We start from the raw sequence: 16,964 nt of genomic DNA, 5'->3' as shown, positions 1-16,964 counted from the left end.
GACCCCGACACCTGTCCTCCTCCTGCACCTGGGCCCAGTGCTGACCGACCCCAACACCTGTCCTTCTGCACCTGGGCCTAGTGCTGACCGACCCCAACACCTGTCCTCCACCTGCACCTGGGCACAGTGCTGACCGACCCCAACACCTGTCCTTCTCCTGCACCTGGGTATGCAGACTGACCCTGACACCTGTCCTCCTGCACCTGGGTGCAGTGCTGACAGATCACAACACCTGTCCTCCACCTGCCCCGGGCGTGCTGACCGACCCCGACACCTATCCGCCTCCTGCACCTGCCCTCCACCTGCTCCTGGGCGCAGTGCTGACCAGCCCAAGCTGTCTTCCCCTGGAGACCCGGGACTTCAAATCTCTGGCAGCCGGGGTGCCCGCTGGCCATGGCTGGTGTGGTAACACCTGTTCTCCATCTCAACCTGATTCCCGCTTGATCGTGGGGCTTGTTTGCTGAAATAACTGCTTCTGCACTGACGGCCATGTCTCCCTTTCTCTGTCTTCCTCACACAGGGGAGAGGATTGTCCCTCAGCCGATTTAGCTGGGTAGGTGACACTTCAGTCCACTTCCGTCCTTCCTGCCCCGCAGTCGCCCAACTTGGATGCTCTGTTTCCCTTTCCTCACGGGCCCCATCTTGCTCTCTGTAAGGGTGTTCAGGGGAGAGTGGGAGACGGGCTTCCCTGAGGGCTGCCCCATCGGCACTTGAATCTCTGGGCCCCATGCTGCAAGATCAGATGCTGGTTTTCCCGAGATTTCTGGAAGACCCACCGGTTCTCTCGTGGGGAAGGAACGACACCGTGTTGGAGAAAAGTTCTTTTTTTCCAGTGCAGCCATGAGGAAGATAGTTCCTGAAAGTCTCTGGCTGCTGACCCCTGCAGTAGCCCTTCCCGAGGGGGGCATTGTTGACTCCGCCCCTAAAAAGGAGAAGCCACGATCAGTTGTTCAGTTTGTTTTCAGCTCATTAACCCGTCTTTGGGTTTATGTTTTAGTGACAACTGGACCCAGGAGTCCAGCCTTCGGGGAGACTTCCTGAGGGATCCTGTGCTTCTTAGTGCCGAGAGTCGGGTTCCGTGAGAGATTTCAAGTGAGGAACTGGCGGTCCTTGCAGGTGCTCAGGACACGTGGTGTCTGAGGCAACTCAAGGGCTCCTCACGTACCCAGCACACACGTAGCCTTTGGTTACGGTCCGCCGTTAGGTAGGGACCTTACTCTCTAAAAAGGACCATTTTCAAAATGAGACAGAAGCGTAAGCACCATGCCGACACACCAAGGCTGCACCGGCTGCAAACGGCTAAGCTTTCAGCTGGTGGACAGGGCGCCGGAAGTTCACGTCCACCGGGGCGCCTTGGAAGGCAGGCCTGGAGACCACAGCCAGCGAAACCCTGTGCAGCACAGCCCTGTGGGGCGCACGGCGTTGCCATGAGTCACAGTCGCCTTGGCAGCCCGGCACGAGCTCCAGGAGACAGGAGCTGAGTCCGCGCCGGGCCCGGGGTCCTCGTTCCCAGCCCAGCACCCGGGGACGCTTGGTGCCGTCGGGGAGCGTGCCGCAAGTGCTGGAACGGATTTTAATGGAAGGAAGGAAGCGGGGAGAGAAATAGGGGGTGAGAGGGAGCACCTGTGAGGAGGTGGAGGAAGGTTCCAGAAACGTCCTGAATGTTGGCGTGCTGTTACACTGGGCCACGGGCGAACGTGAGCTAGAACGTTGTATGTGGATACACGTCCTACCTGCTTCTGTCGTCCTCACACGTTTGTGAAAGGACGGTGTGCATGCAGGAGACCAACAGGGACAGGACCCTCAGTCACGGCCAGTTAACCCTTGACTTCCCGTGCCAGCAGGAGACAGAGATGAAGCTCAAGCATGAAGGCCATTCTGACTCAAAAAGCTTTTTGCAGCCCCGACTGTATCTGCCTCTTCATTTTCTAGGCGTCTCTGGGCGTGATCCAAAGTCCCCTGTGAATTTGTGCAGTAGGAGGGCCACGGGGCGGACTTGCCCCAGCCATCTCCAGAGCCCGCCAGCCCACCGGCTACAGGACGTTCCCACTGCTCTCCGCACGGCCCCAGTGCTGGTCGGACTAACGCGGTTCCTCTCTTCCTCCAAAGCAAAGCCCTCCTGGGCAGCGGGTGTGCTCCCCGTCTCTGACGTGCGCCCCTCCTCCCCCTGCAGGGTGACAGCTCCCTGCTGCGTTCAGGGTTGCCCAGAGATGCAGTGGTTGGGACAGGAGGAAGCGTCCAGTGGGTTCCTAACCTGAGATTCCATCCCTGAATGTAGTTCTCAGAAGCGCTCTGTCTGGGAAGGAAAACCACAGAGTGACACGGAATGACCAGCAGTGGCGTGAGGAGGAGTGGTGTTCCTCACGTCCGTCTGTCCACAGTCTGGCACGGTGCCCTGCACGCACCTCCACCCTCCTGTGCCAGCAGGGAGTGAGTGTGTCCGTGGACCCTGTGAGGCGGGCGGTGGCTGGCCTGCTCTAGGGCCGGTGCTTACACCCCATCTGTCACGTACCTCTCCCCACTCCCCGCCTTAATGATGTCCTTGAAACCAACTTTCCACGTGAAAACGGTCTGGCGCCTGGTGGCCCATCCCGCAAAGTGCAGGCTGAATGGAAACGGAACGTGAGAAGCGGAGGGATTGCTGGGCGTCTGGACAAACTCTCCTGGCACTCCTGCCGAAGACCAGCTGCTTAGCCTGGAAGGCCGTGCACCTCGGGGTCCCGTTTGCTGCAGCTCCAAAATCCGGGTGATTAGATGAGGTGGGCGAGGTGAGCCTCTCACCAGGACGCTCTCCCTCCCGTCACGGTGGCAGGAAGGGCAGCAGCCAGTCGCAGCCCGCAGAGCCCAGCACACTCAGGACCCCAAGGCTGGGCCAGGCCGCCCCCCACGAGCGGGGCCCACGGAGCCCCCTGGATGTGCACCGCTGGCCCCGGGTGTGGGTACTTGGTGCTCCCCCTCAGGGGCCGGCGAGAGCCTGTGCTGGGCCCGCTCTGATGCCCCAGTCCACTAACCTTGCGGTGAAGTGCCTTTTGCCCTTGTGTTGCTTGACGCTTGCTGCTCTTCTCTAGGAAAGCAGGGGAACAGCTGGACAGAGAGAGTGGTCTTCAAAGTAAACACATCTGGGCCGGGTGTCTCGTTGCACAGCCGCGGCCTGGTCAGCTGCGGCTTCCGCCGGGGCCAGCGCACCACCCGCACCTGGCGCGACAAGCACCGCCAGCGCCACCAGCCCCACTTGCACACGTCACCCGAGACCACTGTGGGGTGCTGGTCCCTCCACGTGGCCCCTGGGGGACCACTGGCCGCCCTGTGCCGCCCGGGCCCTGAGATGGTTGTCCTTTGCAGGGAGCTGAGGGGCAGAAGCCCGTGTTCGGCTATGGGGCCCGAGCATCCACCGCACACAAGGGGCTGAAGGGGGCCCACGACGCGCAGGGCACGCTGTCCAGGATCTTCAAGCTGGTAACGTAGTCGGGCCGGCCCTGCGGGTGGGCCTGCAGGCCAGGGCGGAGGTGGGGCCCAGCCCCCACACCCCTTTCCTGGGGTGAGGCTCCCAGGCTCCGCCACTGGCCCACCCCGGGGGTGGAAGAGCCTCGGTTAAACTGAACTCCACCTGCTGCCCAGCACGTGTCCTGCTCACTCCTGATGCCAGCACCGCGCCGAGGGCGGAGCTGGCCATGCGCCAGGTCAGGTGTGGGTCACGCTCGGGGGGCTCAGCTGCAGGCGAGGAACCTCCGGGAGCCACCACGGGCACGCTGCCTCCAGGGTCTCCCCACACAGGTGGCTCTGCACGGACGCCGGGCGTCCCCCGTGCCACTCTGGGCCCTGTGGGCGGACGCTCGGCGTCCCCGGGCCACTCGGTAGACATGGCGTGTCCCCCGTGCCTCTCTGAGTGCTGGGGACAAACCTCCCTCGGAGGGGACCCAGGTCAGAGGGATGAGGAGGACGGATTGCACATGACAGAGGGGCAGGAAGCCGCCGGGATCCCTGCTGAGCAGAGCTGTCTGGCAGCACTCAGGAAACGAGGAGCCAGCCCCTCATTATGCGGACAGAATAGGCCACAGTGAGTTCTCGGAGGTGGGAGGTGGGAGGCAGCGAGCAAGGGCGGCCAGGGCCACCCAGTGCACAGGAGACGAGGATGGTGGAAGGACACAGGCCACCCCTGCCGCCAGGTGCATGAACCCTTGCGGCCTTCAGTGGCTTGGAGCTTGACACTGAAGGCCGGGCAGTGGGCTGCCTGACTCCCACCCCAGGCTGCAGTCCCAGAAACGGGGGGCTCCGGGAGCCCAGCAGAGGAGCGGCCTGGGTTTGGAATCCCTGGACTGGATGTCAGGACAGCGCGGACAGGACAGGACCTTTGAGCCTGCGGGCCTGGAAATGACCCAGACACCGAGATGCCCCGTGGCTTTCCCTGGATGTCAGGACAGCGCGGACAGGACAGGACCTCTGAGCCTGCGGGCCTGGAAATGACCCAGACACCGAGATGCCCCGTGGCTTTCCCTGGATGTCAGGACAGCGCGGACAGGACAGGACCTCTGAGCCTGCGGGCCTGGAAATGACCCAGACACCGAGATGCCCCGTGGCTTTCCCTGTGGCTGATTGGAGGCTTGTGGGCCACCTGTTTTTCTGGATACAGAAAGAGGCGTCCACGCAGGAGTCGTTAAACATCAAGGCAAGCGGCTGTCTTCATGGTGCACCCGAGGCAGCCGGCACTCTTGCTTGGTGCTGGGTGTGTACGAGTCTCTGTGGGGGCCGACTGCTGCCTTGTTTGATGTCGGAGGAAACCGACTCCCAGTGTAAAATTGGAGGCGAAGTCGAGGTTGAGAGTAAACTCGTCCCTGTGATTTGAGTAGCAGAGACCCTGACGACACCTGACTGTGGAGACAGGGCCCTGAACTGAGCTCAGAAGGATCACGTGTCCTCGTGCCCTCCCTCGACGTTCTGCGTCCCAGTGTCCACAGGTCGGCACAGAAGTCCACGTGGGCAGCGTTTCAGGTGGTGGTACCAGGCATCCCGCTGGATGAGCCAGTATGGAGCCGTCCCCGTCGGCCAGAGCGGCTCGAAGACAGCTGGTGAGGATGGTGGGGATGTCACAGCAGCTGGCGGAGCACCTGGTGACGCACTGGTGAAGCGCTCGGCTGTGAATGGAAAAGTTGGTGGTTCAAACCCAGCGGCTGCTGCGCAGGGGAAAGATACATGGCGCTCATTGCACAGAGAAGATGGCCTCACAAACCCTGTGGGCGGGCAGTTGTGCTCTGTCCCACAGCATGGCTAGGAGCCTGAATCAGCTCGCAGCACCTGCAACTCCAACAGCGCGAGTCATTTTGTCTTTCTCTCGACTGTTGGAAAACGCTTGAGGGGAAAGGACGCCAACGCGGCTGTCGGGTGTTGCCAGTCAGGAAACCGAGTTGGAAAGAATGAGTTAGGTGGGAATGCAGCGGGGGTGCCTTACCTCAGGAGGCGCGCTGGGACATCGCCCCACAACGTCTGCACTCATGCGTGCGAGCGAGTGGGAGGCGAAGCCGTGACTTCTGCCTTAGGCTCCCTTCTTTCTTTGCACTAAGAAAGGCGTCCGTCCAATGCGTGAATCCATCCTTATACACTGACCTCAGCCCGAGCAGGCCAAGTATTTTTCATTGATATTCCAACGTGGTCAGAAGTGAGACGGAAAAGCAGGAGAGAGAGTCCAGGAAACGCTGGTTGCAATCCAGGGTCACTGTGCTGGCCGACGTCGGGCAAGTAACAGCCCTCTGAGCTGCTGCAGCTCACGTGGGGACCGGAAGCACACCGGCCCCAGGCGTTGGCCATGAGCACGAACGCGTGAGGAGTTTGGTTCCTAAAGGCGCTCTCTCAGTTGTCGGGCTGTAGTTTACAATAGAGCAGCCCCACGTTTTCAGCTTTCGAGGGGCCCGGGGCAGTTAGGATGCAGCCCGCGTCAGGTGTCTTACCAGAGGGCATCAGACATGCCCCCTCCGCACTTTGGGGCGGAGCAGTGCCCACGCAACCTCACTAGCGAACCTCGCTCCTCACATTGCTGCTGGCTGGAGCCCTAAAGGGTACCCGCATGCAGGTTCAGGAAACAGCAGCCTAGCTTGTCCGAGTGGTGCCCGGTGACCTCTCAGCGCGGGGAGACCAAGCCTGAGCACCCCCAGCCACTCTCGGGGCAGCAGCTCGGGCCTGTAACAGGCTCCAGGCCGGGCGTGGAGGCGCTGCCCCGCGTGGCCGCTGCTCCCGAGGGCCCCTGGCTGTCCCCGAGGGGAGACTTCCAGAACATCTTCAGTTTGCAAAAGCAGCTCCTTAACCCACTGGCTCAGCAACAATGCAAGGACTCTCGGGTGGGACCGCGTAGAGAGGACTCAGAAAGACAACCCCAAGGCCGGACCGTCCTGCTGGCGTTGGGGGCGGGGCCAGGCGCAGCACCATCTCTCCTCCTCGGGCCTGGAGGCAGCGCAGGCGTGGAATGGCCGCCGCTGGGCCAAGAGCGCGGAAGGGGATCTTGCAGAGACCAATTCTTGGTTCACAGCCTAAGAGACAAACCTAAAGAGAAAAAGACACTAAAAATCGAACGCAGAAAAACAGTGCCCCTTCCTCTGCCAGCCGAGCGACCGACTCTGCCTCAACAACCTACTCCTCTCCGGCTTCACACACCGGGTGCTGTGTCCCGGCTCGGCGGCTGCGTGGCTTAAATTGGAAGAAACTTCTGGACTCACAGTTGCTCAGACAGCACGTGGGCCTGAGAACTTTCTAAGTCAGTTTGTAGACGGGCCCTGTGTGGCCTTGGGGAGGAGGAGGGGAGGCTGCAGGACACAAGAGGGCGGCCTCCGGGGCGGCCATGCTGACGGCTGCCCGTGGCCCTCACTGCCGACACCATGCTCCTGTCCCCCAGGAGGCCAGGTTGACGGCCGCCTGTGGCCCCCGCAGCCTTCGTCACCACAGCCCTGTCCCAGGGAAGCCATGCTGATGGCCACCTGTGGCCCTTGCAGTCCCCTTACCCCTGTCTTCTCTCCCCAGGGTGGAGCTGGCAGCCGTTCTGGTTCACCCATGGCAAGACGCTGAAGCCCACGTAGCCATCTCAGAACCCTGTACTCTGCTTGTTAATCCAACTGCCCTAAAACCCTAATACATTTGCCTAAGTTTCCTCATTACAGCACGTCCTCCCCCTAACGCCCGTTGAGTTGTCTCAGTCAGGCCCATCGCGCCTCATCCTAGAGACACGGACACAGAACACGGTCCCTTTACGTGTGGAGACATGCTCACTGACTCCCCATGACGCAGCCCGCTGCCACCCGCCCAGCTACCCAGACCAGTCTCCAAAGGGTCCACGCCAGCCCATGCCTCCACCTGTGGACCCCGTGCCCTTGCCGACTGTGGCCTTCGGCCTGTGCCCAGCACTGGGCCGCCCCTCCTCCGTCGGACCCCGTGCCGGCTGTGGCCCTGAGCCCTCGCTGTGGGCACTGCCATCCAGCACACTGCTGCAGAGACGAGACTTGCTGTGTGGGTGGCAGACTGTTGATCCGGCTCCCTTTGGTTGCTGTCCCCGCCTCCTCTCGCCTCCACCACACTAGGTCCCCATAACAGGACTGGGCAGTCAGGAGGGTTTGCTGATGAAACTTTGGTACGTGACGGTGGCCCGGGCAGCTGCTAGAGCTCCGAGTGGTGCAGCGGGAGAGGCAGTGCCCGCTGGCTGGCTCTGCTCACCACACCCCGATCCGCTGAAAGCATGCGTGGCACAGAGAGGAAATGGACGTCCAGCTCGGCCTGGCACTGGCCTCCGACGGGAAGCGGGCTGAGCAGTGGCATGGCCATGTCATCACGCTGGGGCCCTGGGCGCCCGGAGCCCAGTGGCCTCCCCAGTCACACCAGCCCAGTGTCCGAAGGAGCGCCAAGCAGGAAGCTTCCGTTGTCGTGCGTCTCAGAGTGGTAACGCTGGTTTTCCTGTTCGCAGTGTTTCGCTGGCCCCTTTAGCTGCGTGGGGCCAGACGTGTGCTCGTGGTGGCAGTGCCCACAGCCATACTAATCCTCAGGGAGAAGATAACATGCCGCCACCCCTCTCAGCGCCAGCTGTACGTGCTGCCTTAGAGCAGCAGGGTGCTCGTCCACCCCGCTGACCTCGGCCAGCCTGCACCCGGCCGGCCAAGGGGGGTGGGTGCTCCGAAGCCATTCCCTAACAAGCTGACATTGCCTTAACCTCTCCTAACGCACTGACCCGCACCTTTTGAGTTACGCATGTCTTCTGCAGACCTTCTGAAGAGCTTTGCACCGGGGCATCCAGCCCCTCAGAACAAAGATGAGGGTCCGCCACTAAAAAGCCCCAAGGTGTCATTTTCATCCCCTTCTAATTCTAGTGTCCCGTGGTTTAACATGACACCTGTTACTAGATTGCCTCCATGACAAGGGTAAGAGACAGACAAATTCCAGAAAGCCTTCTCCCCGCTGTCAGCAGCAGCCCCTGCGCCTTTGAGCTCACAGGTGGCTGGGCGTTTGGATCGATTCCTGGCCACACCCACCCCACACGTGCAGCATCGGGTTTTATGGGAAATATTCACTCTTCTTGAATATCAAAATAAAATAATAAGTGTTTAATGAGATTTGTGTGCGTGTCTTCTGTGTTCTGGCTTGTAGACTGGGGGCCTGTGGGAAGCAATGGCCTGCCCAGTTGATGAGTTTGTCTTGTGTAAAGCTTCCCATTTTGTGAAGTCACGCTGTCAGCAGGTGGTTAAGACAGGTGGGGAGCAGAGGATGGCCGGAGGACGCCCATGTCTCACCCGAGGTGGGCATAATTGCCAGGGTACCTTCCTACCGTCTTCTGAAGTGTTACTTCAACAACAACCCTATGCCGTGGAGTCATTTCCGACTCGGCAACCACCACCGGGTTCCCAAGGCTGTGGATCTTTACGGAAGCAGGCTGCCCCATCTTTCTTCCGTGGCGCAACTGGTGGGTTCAAACCCCAACCTTTTGGTTAGCAGCCCAATGCCTTAACCACTGCACCACCAGGGCTCCTTAAAATACTACCTAGACTCACTCCTGGGACATCTCCTTAGGCAAAGAGGGACAGTGCCATTTAGAATGCAGGCTACAAGCCACCTCTGCTCACGAGAATGCTCTTTCCACAAGATACGAAGTGGTGTCCACGAGACGCCATCTGCAAACCATCTGAAACGAGGCGGCCCCTCCCTGAGCCCCAGAACAGCTGCAGCTTTGTGAACCGTCCCCTTGGCTTCCCAGCACTTCCTTCTGGATTTAGCACAAGGTCAGAGTGCAGGACAGCTGGAGACCTGGTGCTCACTCGGTCCAGGACCTGGACAGGTCCCTGGGCCCAAAGCCTGGGGCTCAGCTAGGGAGGGGGCAGTGGGTCCAGGCCCACTGCCCACCTTGCCTCCTCTCTCCTTGTACTGGTCCACAGTCCCGGGCCCACAGAGTCGCAACATCGTGCAGAGTCGCACCAGAAAAACTGACTTATATCAGTTGTTGGTTTACTTACTGTTACAAGCACAGCAACGACTGTGAGGACCAGGCAGTGACGGGGCAGTAACGGGGGCGTAGCTGCAGGTGCTTGACAAGTCGACGGTGTGGGGAAGATGCAGTAAATGAAGGGCTTGTTGCCAGGCACGGAGCTTTCACCAGTGACTCGATACCCTGGTAAGTACTTTAACACAAAGCAATGCAGACCAGAAACCGAACATAGCCTGTGTCCCGCTGACCGCTCAGCTAGAGAGCTGCACAGCGCCCAGTGTGGGCTACACGTGCCAGGCTGTGCACTGAGAAGGCTGCCAGGACCAGTCTCCCCAGGCACGTCCTGCTCTCGAGGTGGGAATGGTGAGCACAGAACCCTTCCAAGCAGAAAACCAGGTGCCATCAAGTGGACTCCACTCACCGGGCCCCGTGGGTCCGAGGAGGGCTGCCCTCCACCGTCAGTGACCACCAGGCCTTCCCCCGAGGTGCCACAGGTGACTCAAACCCTCGCGCTTTCTGTGAGCAGTCGAGCACTTCCGCTGCTTGCACCCAGCTTTCAAGAGAACCTACTGAAGAAAGGGTGTGTTCTTCTCCATCAGAACAAAGACACGCGGTGGTAGTGCCTTACGTCACTTCAATCTGGACAGCCCCCCGTGCTAACCAACGTGGACAGACCGAAATTCTCTGCATGGCCTCAGAAATACCGGGTTACGCTGAGGCTAAGGACTGCGGAGGGGAAACTAGACAGGGGTGACTGAGAGACCCCAGACAACCGAGGTCCTCCCCACAGCGCCTGCTGCTGCACGTCCTTCCCAGAGCTGCCCAGTGGCCAGAGCCTCCAGGTGGCTGGCTGTGCTGACTCCAAGAATGTCTTCCCAGACTCCATTTGCTGGGTCACGAGGGACGACTTTGTGCTGATCACCAGAACGGTGGCATAAAGCCAGCTCTCCTGCTTTGTCTGGAGTGAGAAAATCAGGGAGAAGCACCTATTTAAGGGCAGGGAAGAGAGGGGCTTGTGAGGTAGCATAGGGGTGCACCCATTGTCACTTTCCAGCCTTTCTCGGGGATGAAGGAGATTTACTGCTTCAAAGGTACTAAATCCAAACCACACCCACTGCTGTGGAGTGGATGGCAACCCACGGCGCCCCTAGAGGACAGAGTGGAACTGCCCACAGGGTCTCCCAGGCTGTCAGTGTTCACTGAAGCAGACTGTCTGATCTGTCTCCTGGGGAGCAACTGTTGGTTTGAAGGAAGGACCTTTTAGTTGACAGGCAAGTGCTTCACCGCTGCATCACCAGAGGTCCTTCTGAAAGTACCAGGCGGCACTACTACAAAGCCCTCAGCAGTGACCCCAGCAGGCACCACAGAAGGTGTGGCTCAGTCGCCAGCATCTGTGAAGGAGTCCCGTTCACAGGAGGGTGCTTGTCCACCCGCTGACCTCGGCCAGCCTGCACCGGCCGGCCGAGGAGGACAGGCGCTCAGCTAGAGAGCCATATACCCAGGCCCCCAGGAGAAAGGACAGTGTGGCCAAGAACTAGGAAGAGGCTGACATTTCATCCAGCCAGCCCCCACGCTGCCCCCGTCTCGTGCTGGCAGGAGACCGTCCGTGACTAGAGACAAAGGCTGCTGCCTCCTCACCGCAGTGCCAGTCGTCAGTGCCAGCATGTGCCCAGGCCCACAGAGCTGCAGGTCCCGTGAGGCCAAGAAGGCCAGGGGTGTCCATACACACAGGGCGCTACTGGGACGAGACCAGAGCTCAGGGAAGGCCAGGGATTGCCACACTCACAGGGGGCTACTGAGTGGGACAGAAGCAGAGCTCAGGAATTCCAGGGGCTGCCCATGCACAGGGAGGACTGGCTACTGGGTGGGACGGGGCCAGAGCTCAGGGAAGTCCTGCATGTTGAAGTAAAAGCCCTCCCCATGCATGGTGAGGACGAGTCCAGCACTCTGGGACTCAGAGAAGCATTTTCCACAGCCAGGGTGACCCACTGCTGTGGGGACGCATTTCCATCATCTGAAGGTTGACAGCCTGTGCTCCTCTTCCCCCCAGCATGCAGTTAAATCTGCCGGACGATGTGGCCCTGACAGACGGACAAGCCACAAGATGGCACAGCAACTTCTTCTTACTCCCTCTGAACCAGGACGAAGTCAAACCCAGCGGCTCCCTGGAGCCCCTCGGTTCCGAGTCCCTGCCGTGCACAGGAGGGAGAGGCAACACCTGGCTGGGGACCCCCACAGGATCCCGCGCTGCCACTAAAGGCGCCTCAGTTCAGAAGTGAACCTCATCTGAACCAGTGTGCGGACACGCTGAAGTACCTGCCCAGCACCTCTGGCCAAGTCCACACCCCAGCACCTTCCACAGACGGCCAGGTGCCAGATGACGTGTGCTCCACCTCACCGCTCCTCTCCGGCCCCTCAGAGGCGCAGGACCCGGAAGACGCCCACAGGGACAGGGAAGAGGCCACCTCAGGGGCTCAAGCCCAGGGTCTGCACGGTTACAATGTCAGCAGGTGGTGCTGCAGGAACCCAGGAACACTACGAGGAGAGCCCGGTGCCCACTCCAAACGCCCCAGAGCCCAAAGTAAACATACAGGGGTTTTAAAGTCGTACAAAAACTCTGTTTATTGTATTGAAAGCCAGCACCATTGGCTTTTGGCATTACTATTTCTGATACAAAATTGGACCAAATAATCATCATCCAATATATCAATCAACCATGAAACAATTTTGAAGACAAAAAGGAATTCTTCTGTAAATTAAAAAATAATAAAAAGTTTTCTTTAGTTGCAGATCAATCACGATTCACTCTATTTTAGAACGTGTCAAACAGAATACAAATCTTGATTTAACATAAAAATCCAAAAACCCTCATGCTGACGGCATCACACACAAGATGAAACCGCAAACACCCATGACTACCGCCTACCACTCCTGTCCGCCTAAGAACCAACCTTTAAGTGCTTACGTATTTTAGTTGTCATTCACATAAAATGCCACCCTTGCGTCTGTGTCTGCACGCAGAGTGGGCAGTGTGGGAGGCGGGCAAGCAGCCCACTGGAGCGTGTGCCCGCGAGGGGCCGGCCAGGACTCACCGTCCCAAGCCCAAGAGGAGGCCTTTATGGGTAGGCTTCTCATCTTGCCAAAGAATTGTTGCCCCCTCTTTAAACAATGAAGATACAGCCTGACTTCAGAATGACTTCCAAGCGTCTATAGCAAAGGAGAGGCCCGACAGCTGCGTCGTGGTCCGCCGAGCAGGGCAGGGATGGAGCCCCACTGCCATCCACCCAGAAACGCAGGCGCAGCGCTCACGAGGCAAAGAGCGCGCGCAGGAGCTCAGGGCCTGGGTCCCACCTCGCTGCCCTCTGCCGCGAGATTTTAGGAAAAGGCCCCGCTAGTCAGCATCGGAACGTTTTAGAGGGTTGAGGTGCATAAAGTCTCAACTTTGAAATAAGCTTCTGGGGAAATTCAGCAAAAGGGGGGGTGAGACGCAGTTGACAACCAGCAGGAAAGCTGTCTTGCGTCCTAAAAGCTCTCCTTAGAAGCATGTCAGCTACACAAGTCAGCCACCCGATGTCACACCTGCACCCCAATGAGTGGCAAAGCCTCTTCTGAAAAAAGGAAAGCAAAAGACCACTCCTTCCTGACAATCGATCCGCGCAAACCCCGCACCCCTGAACCCGGAAATGTAACCTGAGTTGAGAAGCTGACAGCGCACCAGCCGTGGTTCTATAAAATGCAATCCACGTGCCCTACACAACGACAACGTGGGAGCAACACCCCGCCTCCGAGGCCGAGACAAGGCCTCCCCCAAGCCCCCAGCTTCGTCAGCAAGACACGAAAGGGGGCCAGGGCTGGGGTGGGGGTCCAGATGCTTGAGCACCTGCCCCTGGCTCTGGGACATCAGCTGTCCACCACGGGCGACGGGGACCCTCCGAGATCCCCGGACACTAGCAGCGGGCAAAAGGAGAACTCCAGGGGCCAGGGGAGGAGGCCACTGACTTCACATGTTAGGAAAAATGTTTTTACTTTAAGCTACTGTCATTCTATTAAAAACAAACAAACATAAAAATGACTTTTGCATGATCTGTGCCTAGAATACCTCCCAGGTTCCTCCCACTAGCGCAACACCATGTAAATTAGATCTTGGTTTTAAGTTAAACATCTTTGGAAAAGGAATCCATTCTTCCGTTCTACATAAATGCCTCACAGTTCCTTCACCATGAATGTGTGTTAAAGACGAGGTGAACTTTCCACGGTTCCTCAAAGTCTATGCCACCCCCATAGGACCAACCAGGGAGGCCCTTCGGGTCGTTCCAATGACCCCCAATGACCCCCACTGACCCGACGCCACATCCCCAGCTAGAAATGTGACGCTTCCCGAGAGACCGCTCGAGGCCACACGGTCACCGTCTGGACTTCGTAGGAAAGCCTCGTTACAGTGGGACCTGAAGCCAGCGCAACGTGCCAGAATACCATGTCAAACAAAAAAAAAAAAAGAAAAAAAATTAGTCATCTTTCCTGATTGTATTTTTTATTTATAGCTTCCGCAGAACAGATAGGCTGTGGTGAGCTATTTCTATAGATAGTTACCTGTCCTCCCAACCCTGGTTGTGTGTGAGGCTAGAGACCTCCTTCTAAGAAGACTTTTCAGCTCTCATTAAAACATAAACATCAACCATCAAAGACTCGAGTGAAATCACATCTTTACAAAACCTTGTAATTCAAGGGGTGTGTTGCAAAGGAGCAGCGCTGGTGGTAAGGACACGCCAGAGTAACACACACACGCTGTGTCTGCCGGCCAAACAGATCGAGGGAGTCACAAAACGGATCACTCGGTTTTTTTCTTCTTTTTCCTTTAACCAAAATGAAAATAGTTTCTGATTCACCTGTTAAAGCCTTCCTTACACAGGCAGTTAGCTAACAGCGTTCCCTCCGTGAGGCTTTAGATACAGTTAGGGACTAAACACCCCCTTGTAGACACCATGCTCAGCGAGCACGGAAGGCCAAGAGCAAAATCAATAAATAACCCAGCAAGAACAAGAACGTAAAAGCTCCATTCATTCCAACCTCAGGGATATTTGGTCATCAATATAAGTCAACATTACTACAATACTTTAATACAAAATGGTTTTTAAAAGTGCGTGAGAAGCAGAACTTTGAAAGCACCGGCCTGAAGGGAACGGGTGGCCACGCCCGGAAGGCAGCCAGTGCGTGCAGACCCTGAGGGACACCTGGCACCGAGAAGCAGTCCAGGTTCACAAGAGGAAGCGGAAGAAGGCTTTTTTGTCCCCCTTAAAAAATATACAATACACAAAGCAGTTTGGAAAAGAAGTAATATTATTTAACAGTTTTCTGGCTTAAATATTCACACATAACAAAAGTTCTCATGTCGTCATGAACGTCACTTATATACAGAGCCAAACGTGAACAAGAACCAAAGACCGAGAGGTGCCCTTGCAAGACAGCAGTGAAATGACGTCTCAGTGTACAAAGTCCACACAACGCTTGTAAGGTTATCTAGGTTCTTCAGAAATCCAGGAGGCAGGGCAGAAAATAAAGGCAATTATTTTCCAGGAAAAAAGCAAAACCCGGCTTTAAATTACAGCAAGGAGATGGGCTGGGATGACGTGCCCAGTGCTGGCGGGCGGTTCTCGTAGGCAGGAAGGACGGGGTCCTATTTACACTGTGGATGCTCAGCCACACAGAGGCCTGGCTTCCTGCTATGTACATGTGCATTTACATAGAGAACATATAAATAATCAGAAAGGAGACACTACAGGGGTGGGGTCTTCCATCTTTGGAATGTCAGAAGGGGGCGGGTTCTGTTTGGACTTGTTGACCGTGGCACCGGCAATGATACTGGAGGGTTCCCTGAAATAAAACTGCACATTCACATGTGGGAAGAGCGTCTGGGGGCGTGTGGGCCCTCTGCTCGACGACACGAGCTCTCCCCGTGCTGCGGAGAGCAGCCAGCCCTCTGCTCGGACCACAACCCTGTCTGTCCTATCCTGCGTATGGCTTGTGCTTGTCTGCAGCGGCCACCCACCGCACACGGGCTGCGGCACCTGTGCTGCCCTGTGGGACAGCGGCCACTCGGCCTAGGCGTGTGCCCCCGGTCCCACCTCCCAGTGCTTAATGGAGGGAGAGTGGGGCCAGCCACCTCTCGAAGGATTAGTTTTGTTAACTTTCTGTAGCTACCAAGGGTCCGCTTTGACCGATTTTCAAAATGGCACACAGAAGAAAGCAAGACAACTTCCCTGTGTGTCACGACTCATCTTCTGAGCTTCACCCGCCTCCTGCCTTTGCATCTGCTCTTCAGGATCCGCTTCTTGAGGTAAAGCCACACCTACTTGCTCCGAGTCCTCTGTCTTTGCTGACACAGAAGAACCGTGCCCACTGACGTCCAGTCCAGTGAATCCCCCGTGGCCTGACGCACCAGGCGTGGCAGAAGCCAAGCCTGCCGCTGGAGGGCCTGAGGTCAGTGACCGGAGGTGGTGAGGACGACAGGCTCCTGCCCTCCCAGGCCTTCCCTCCAAGCCTCTGAAAGACAGTGATTCTTCCGATAATTTTATAGCTAAAAACTATCGTGTTAACGTTTTTGACACCTGAAGCTTCAAGGAAAATGCCAAGTGCTTTGTTCTTCACAGAACTTGACCTCAGGAATGTGAGTAGACGTGTCCTCCAGAATTCCATCAGAACACGTTGGCCAGGGTCTGCCACTCACTGGCCGGCTCCTGCACCTCCAAGTGCAGGGTGCCGTCCTGCTCGGGGTGGCTGGTGGCATCCTGCAGGGAGCCTGTAGGTAGGAGGAGGACAGAGCTCAGCACACAGGTCACGTACACTCAGACACACGCTCTGAGAGCAGCCACCGCAGGGTCCCAGGCTAACTTGCCTTCCATCCCCCTGAAAACATGACTAATTTGAGTGGCACATGAGAGAGCCCATCAAGAGTGACAGGCTACTAGGGGACGTTGGCTCTGCTGCGGACACGCCAGGTGTGGCTCAGACCTCAGGGCTCTGGATCCCGCCGACCTGCTCTCATTGCCCATGGTCACCCCTGTGACACAGACACAGATGGTCCACTGCACTAGGCAGGTGTGGGAGATGGGGGTAAACAGCAGGACCCCACCGTGCAGACTGGGTGGACAGGCCCTCCAGGGTGGCATCCATGCAGGCTGGAACAGGCAGTGATGCCACACACATGAGGTGATATCTGGGTGCAGCTGTCCCTCCTTAGGGCAAAACTGCCCCTACACAGCTGTCCCATGTCAGGGTGTGACTCTCCCTGCATGGCTGTCCTCCGTCAGGGTGAGACACCTTTCACGTATGTACACCCACCCTGTCCGTCAGGGTGTGACACCTTCCATGCACGTACATCCACACTGTCCCTCCTCGGGGTGTGACACCTTCCATGCAAATACACCTGCACTGTCCGTCAGGGTGTGACACCGTCTACACACATACACCCACCCTGTCCCTCCTCGGGGTGTGACACCTTCCATGTACATACACCTGC

At 57.8% G+C, this 16,964-nt stretch overlaps 2 protein-coding genes across 2 annotated transcripts in view; one reads left to right on the top strand and one right to left on the bottom strand.

The window, feature by feature from the left end:
• LOC103207171 (myelin basic protein) overlaps positions 1 to 7,050 on the top strand; it is a 36,582-nt gene extending 29,532 nt beyond the window's left edge. Inside the window, exons 6-8 of the mRNA XM_042782522.1 lie at positions 521 to 553; positions 3,343 to 3,456; positions 7,006 to 7,050. Coding sequence (XP_042638456.1) covers positions 521 to 553; positions 3,343 to 3,456; positions 7,006 to 7,050 — 192 coding nt within the window. The remainder of the gene's footprint in view (positions 1 to 520; positions 554 to 3,342; positions 3,457 to 7,005) is intronic.
• Positions 7,051 to 16,140: 9,090 nt separating this feature from the next.
• Positions 16,141 to 16,964, bottom strand: part of ZNF236 (zinc finger protein 236) — a 95,827-nt gene continuing 95,003 nt past the window's right edge. The window contains exon 31 of the mRNA XM_042782521.1: positions 16,141 to 16,244. Within this exon, the coding sequence (XP_042638455.1) occupies positions 16,141 to 16,244 (104 nt within the window). The remainder of the gene's footprint in view (positions 16,245 to 16,964) is intronic.

This window comes from Orycteropus afer, unplaced genomic scaffold (assembly GCF_000298275.1).
Source record: "Orycteropus afer afer isolate SDZICR_OR568_19922 unplaced genomic scaffold, OryAfe1.0 scaffold00356, whole genome shotgun sequence".
NCBI classification, from domain to species: Eukaryota; Metazoa; Chordata; class Mammalia; order Tubulidentata; family Orycteropodidae; genus Orycteropus; species Orycteropus afer.
The sequence above is the reverse complement of the archived record's forward strand: the minus strand, read 5'-3'. Positions and strand labels throughout refer to the sequence as shown.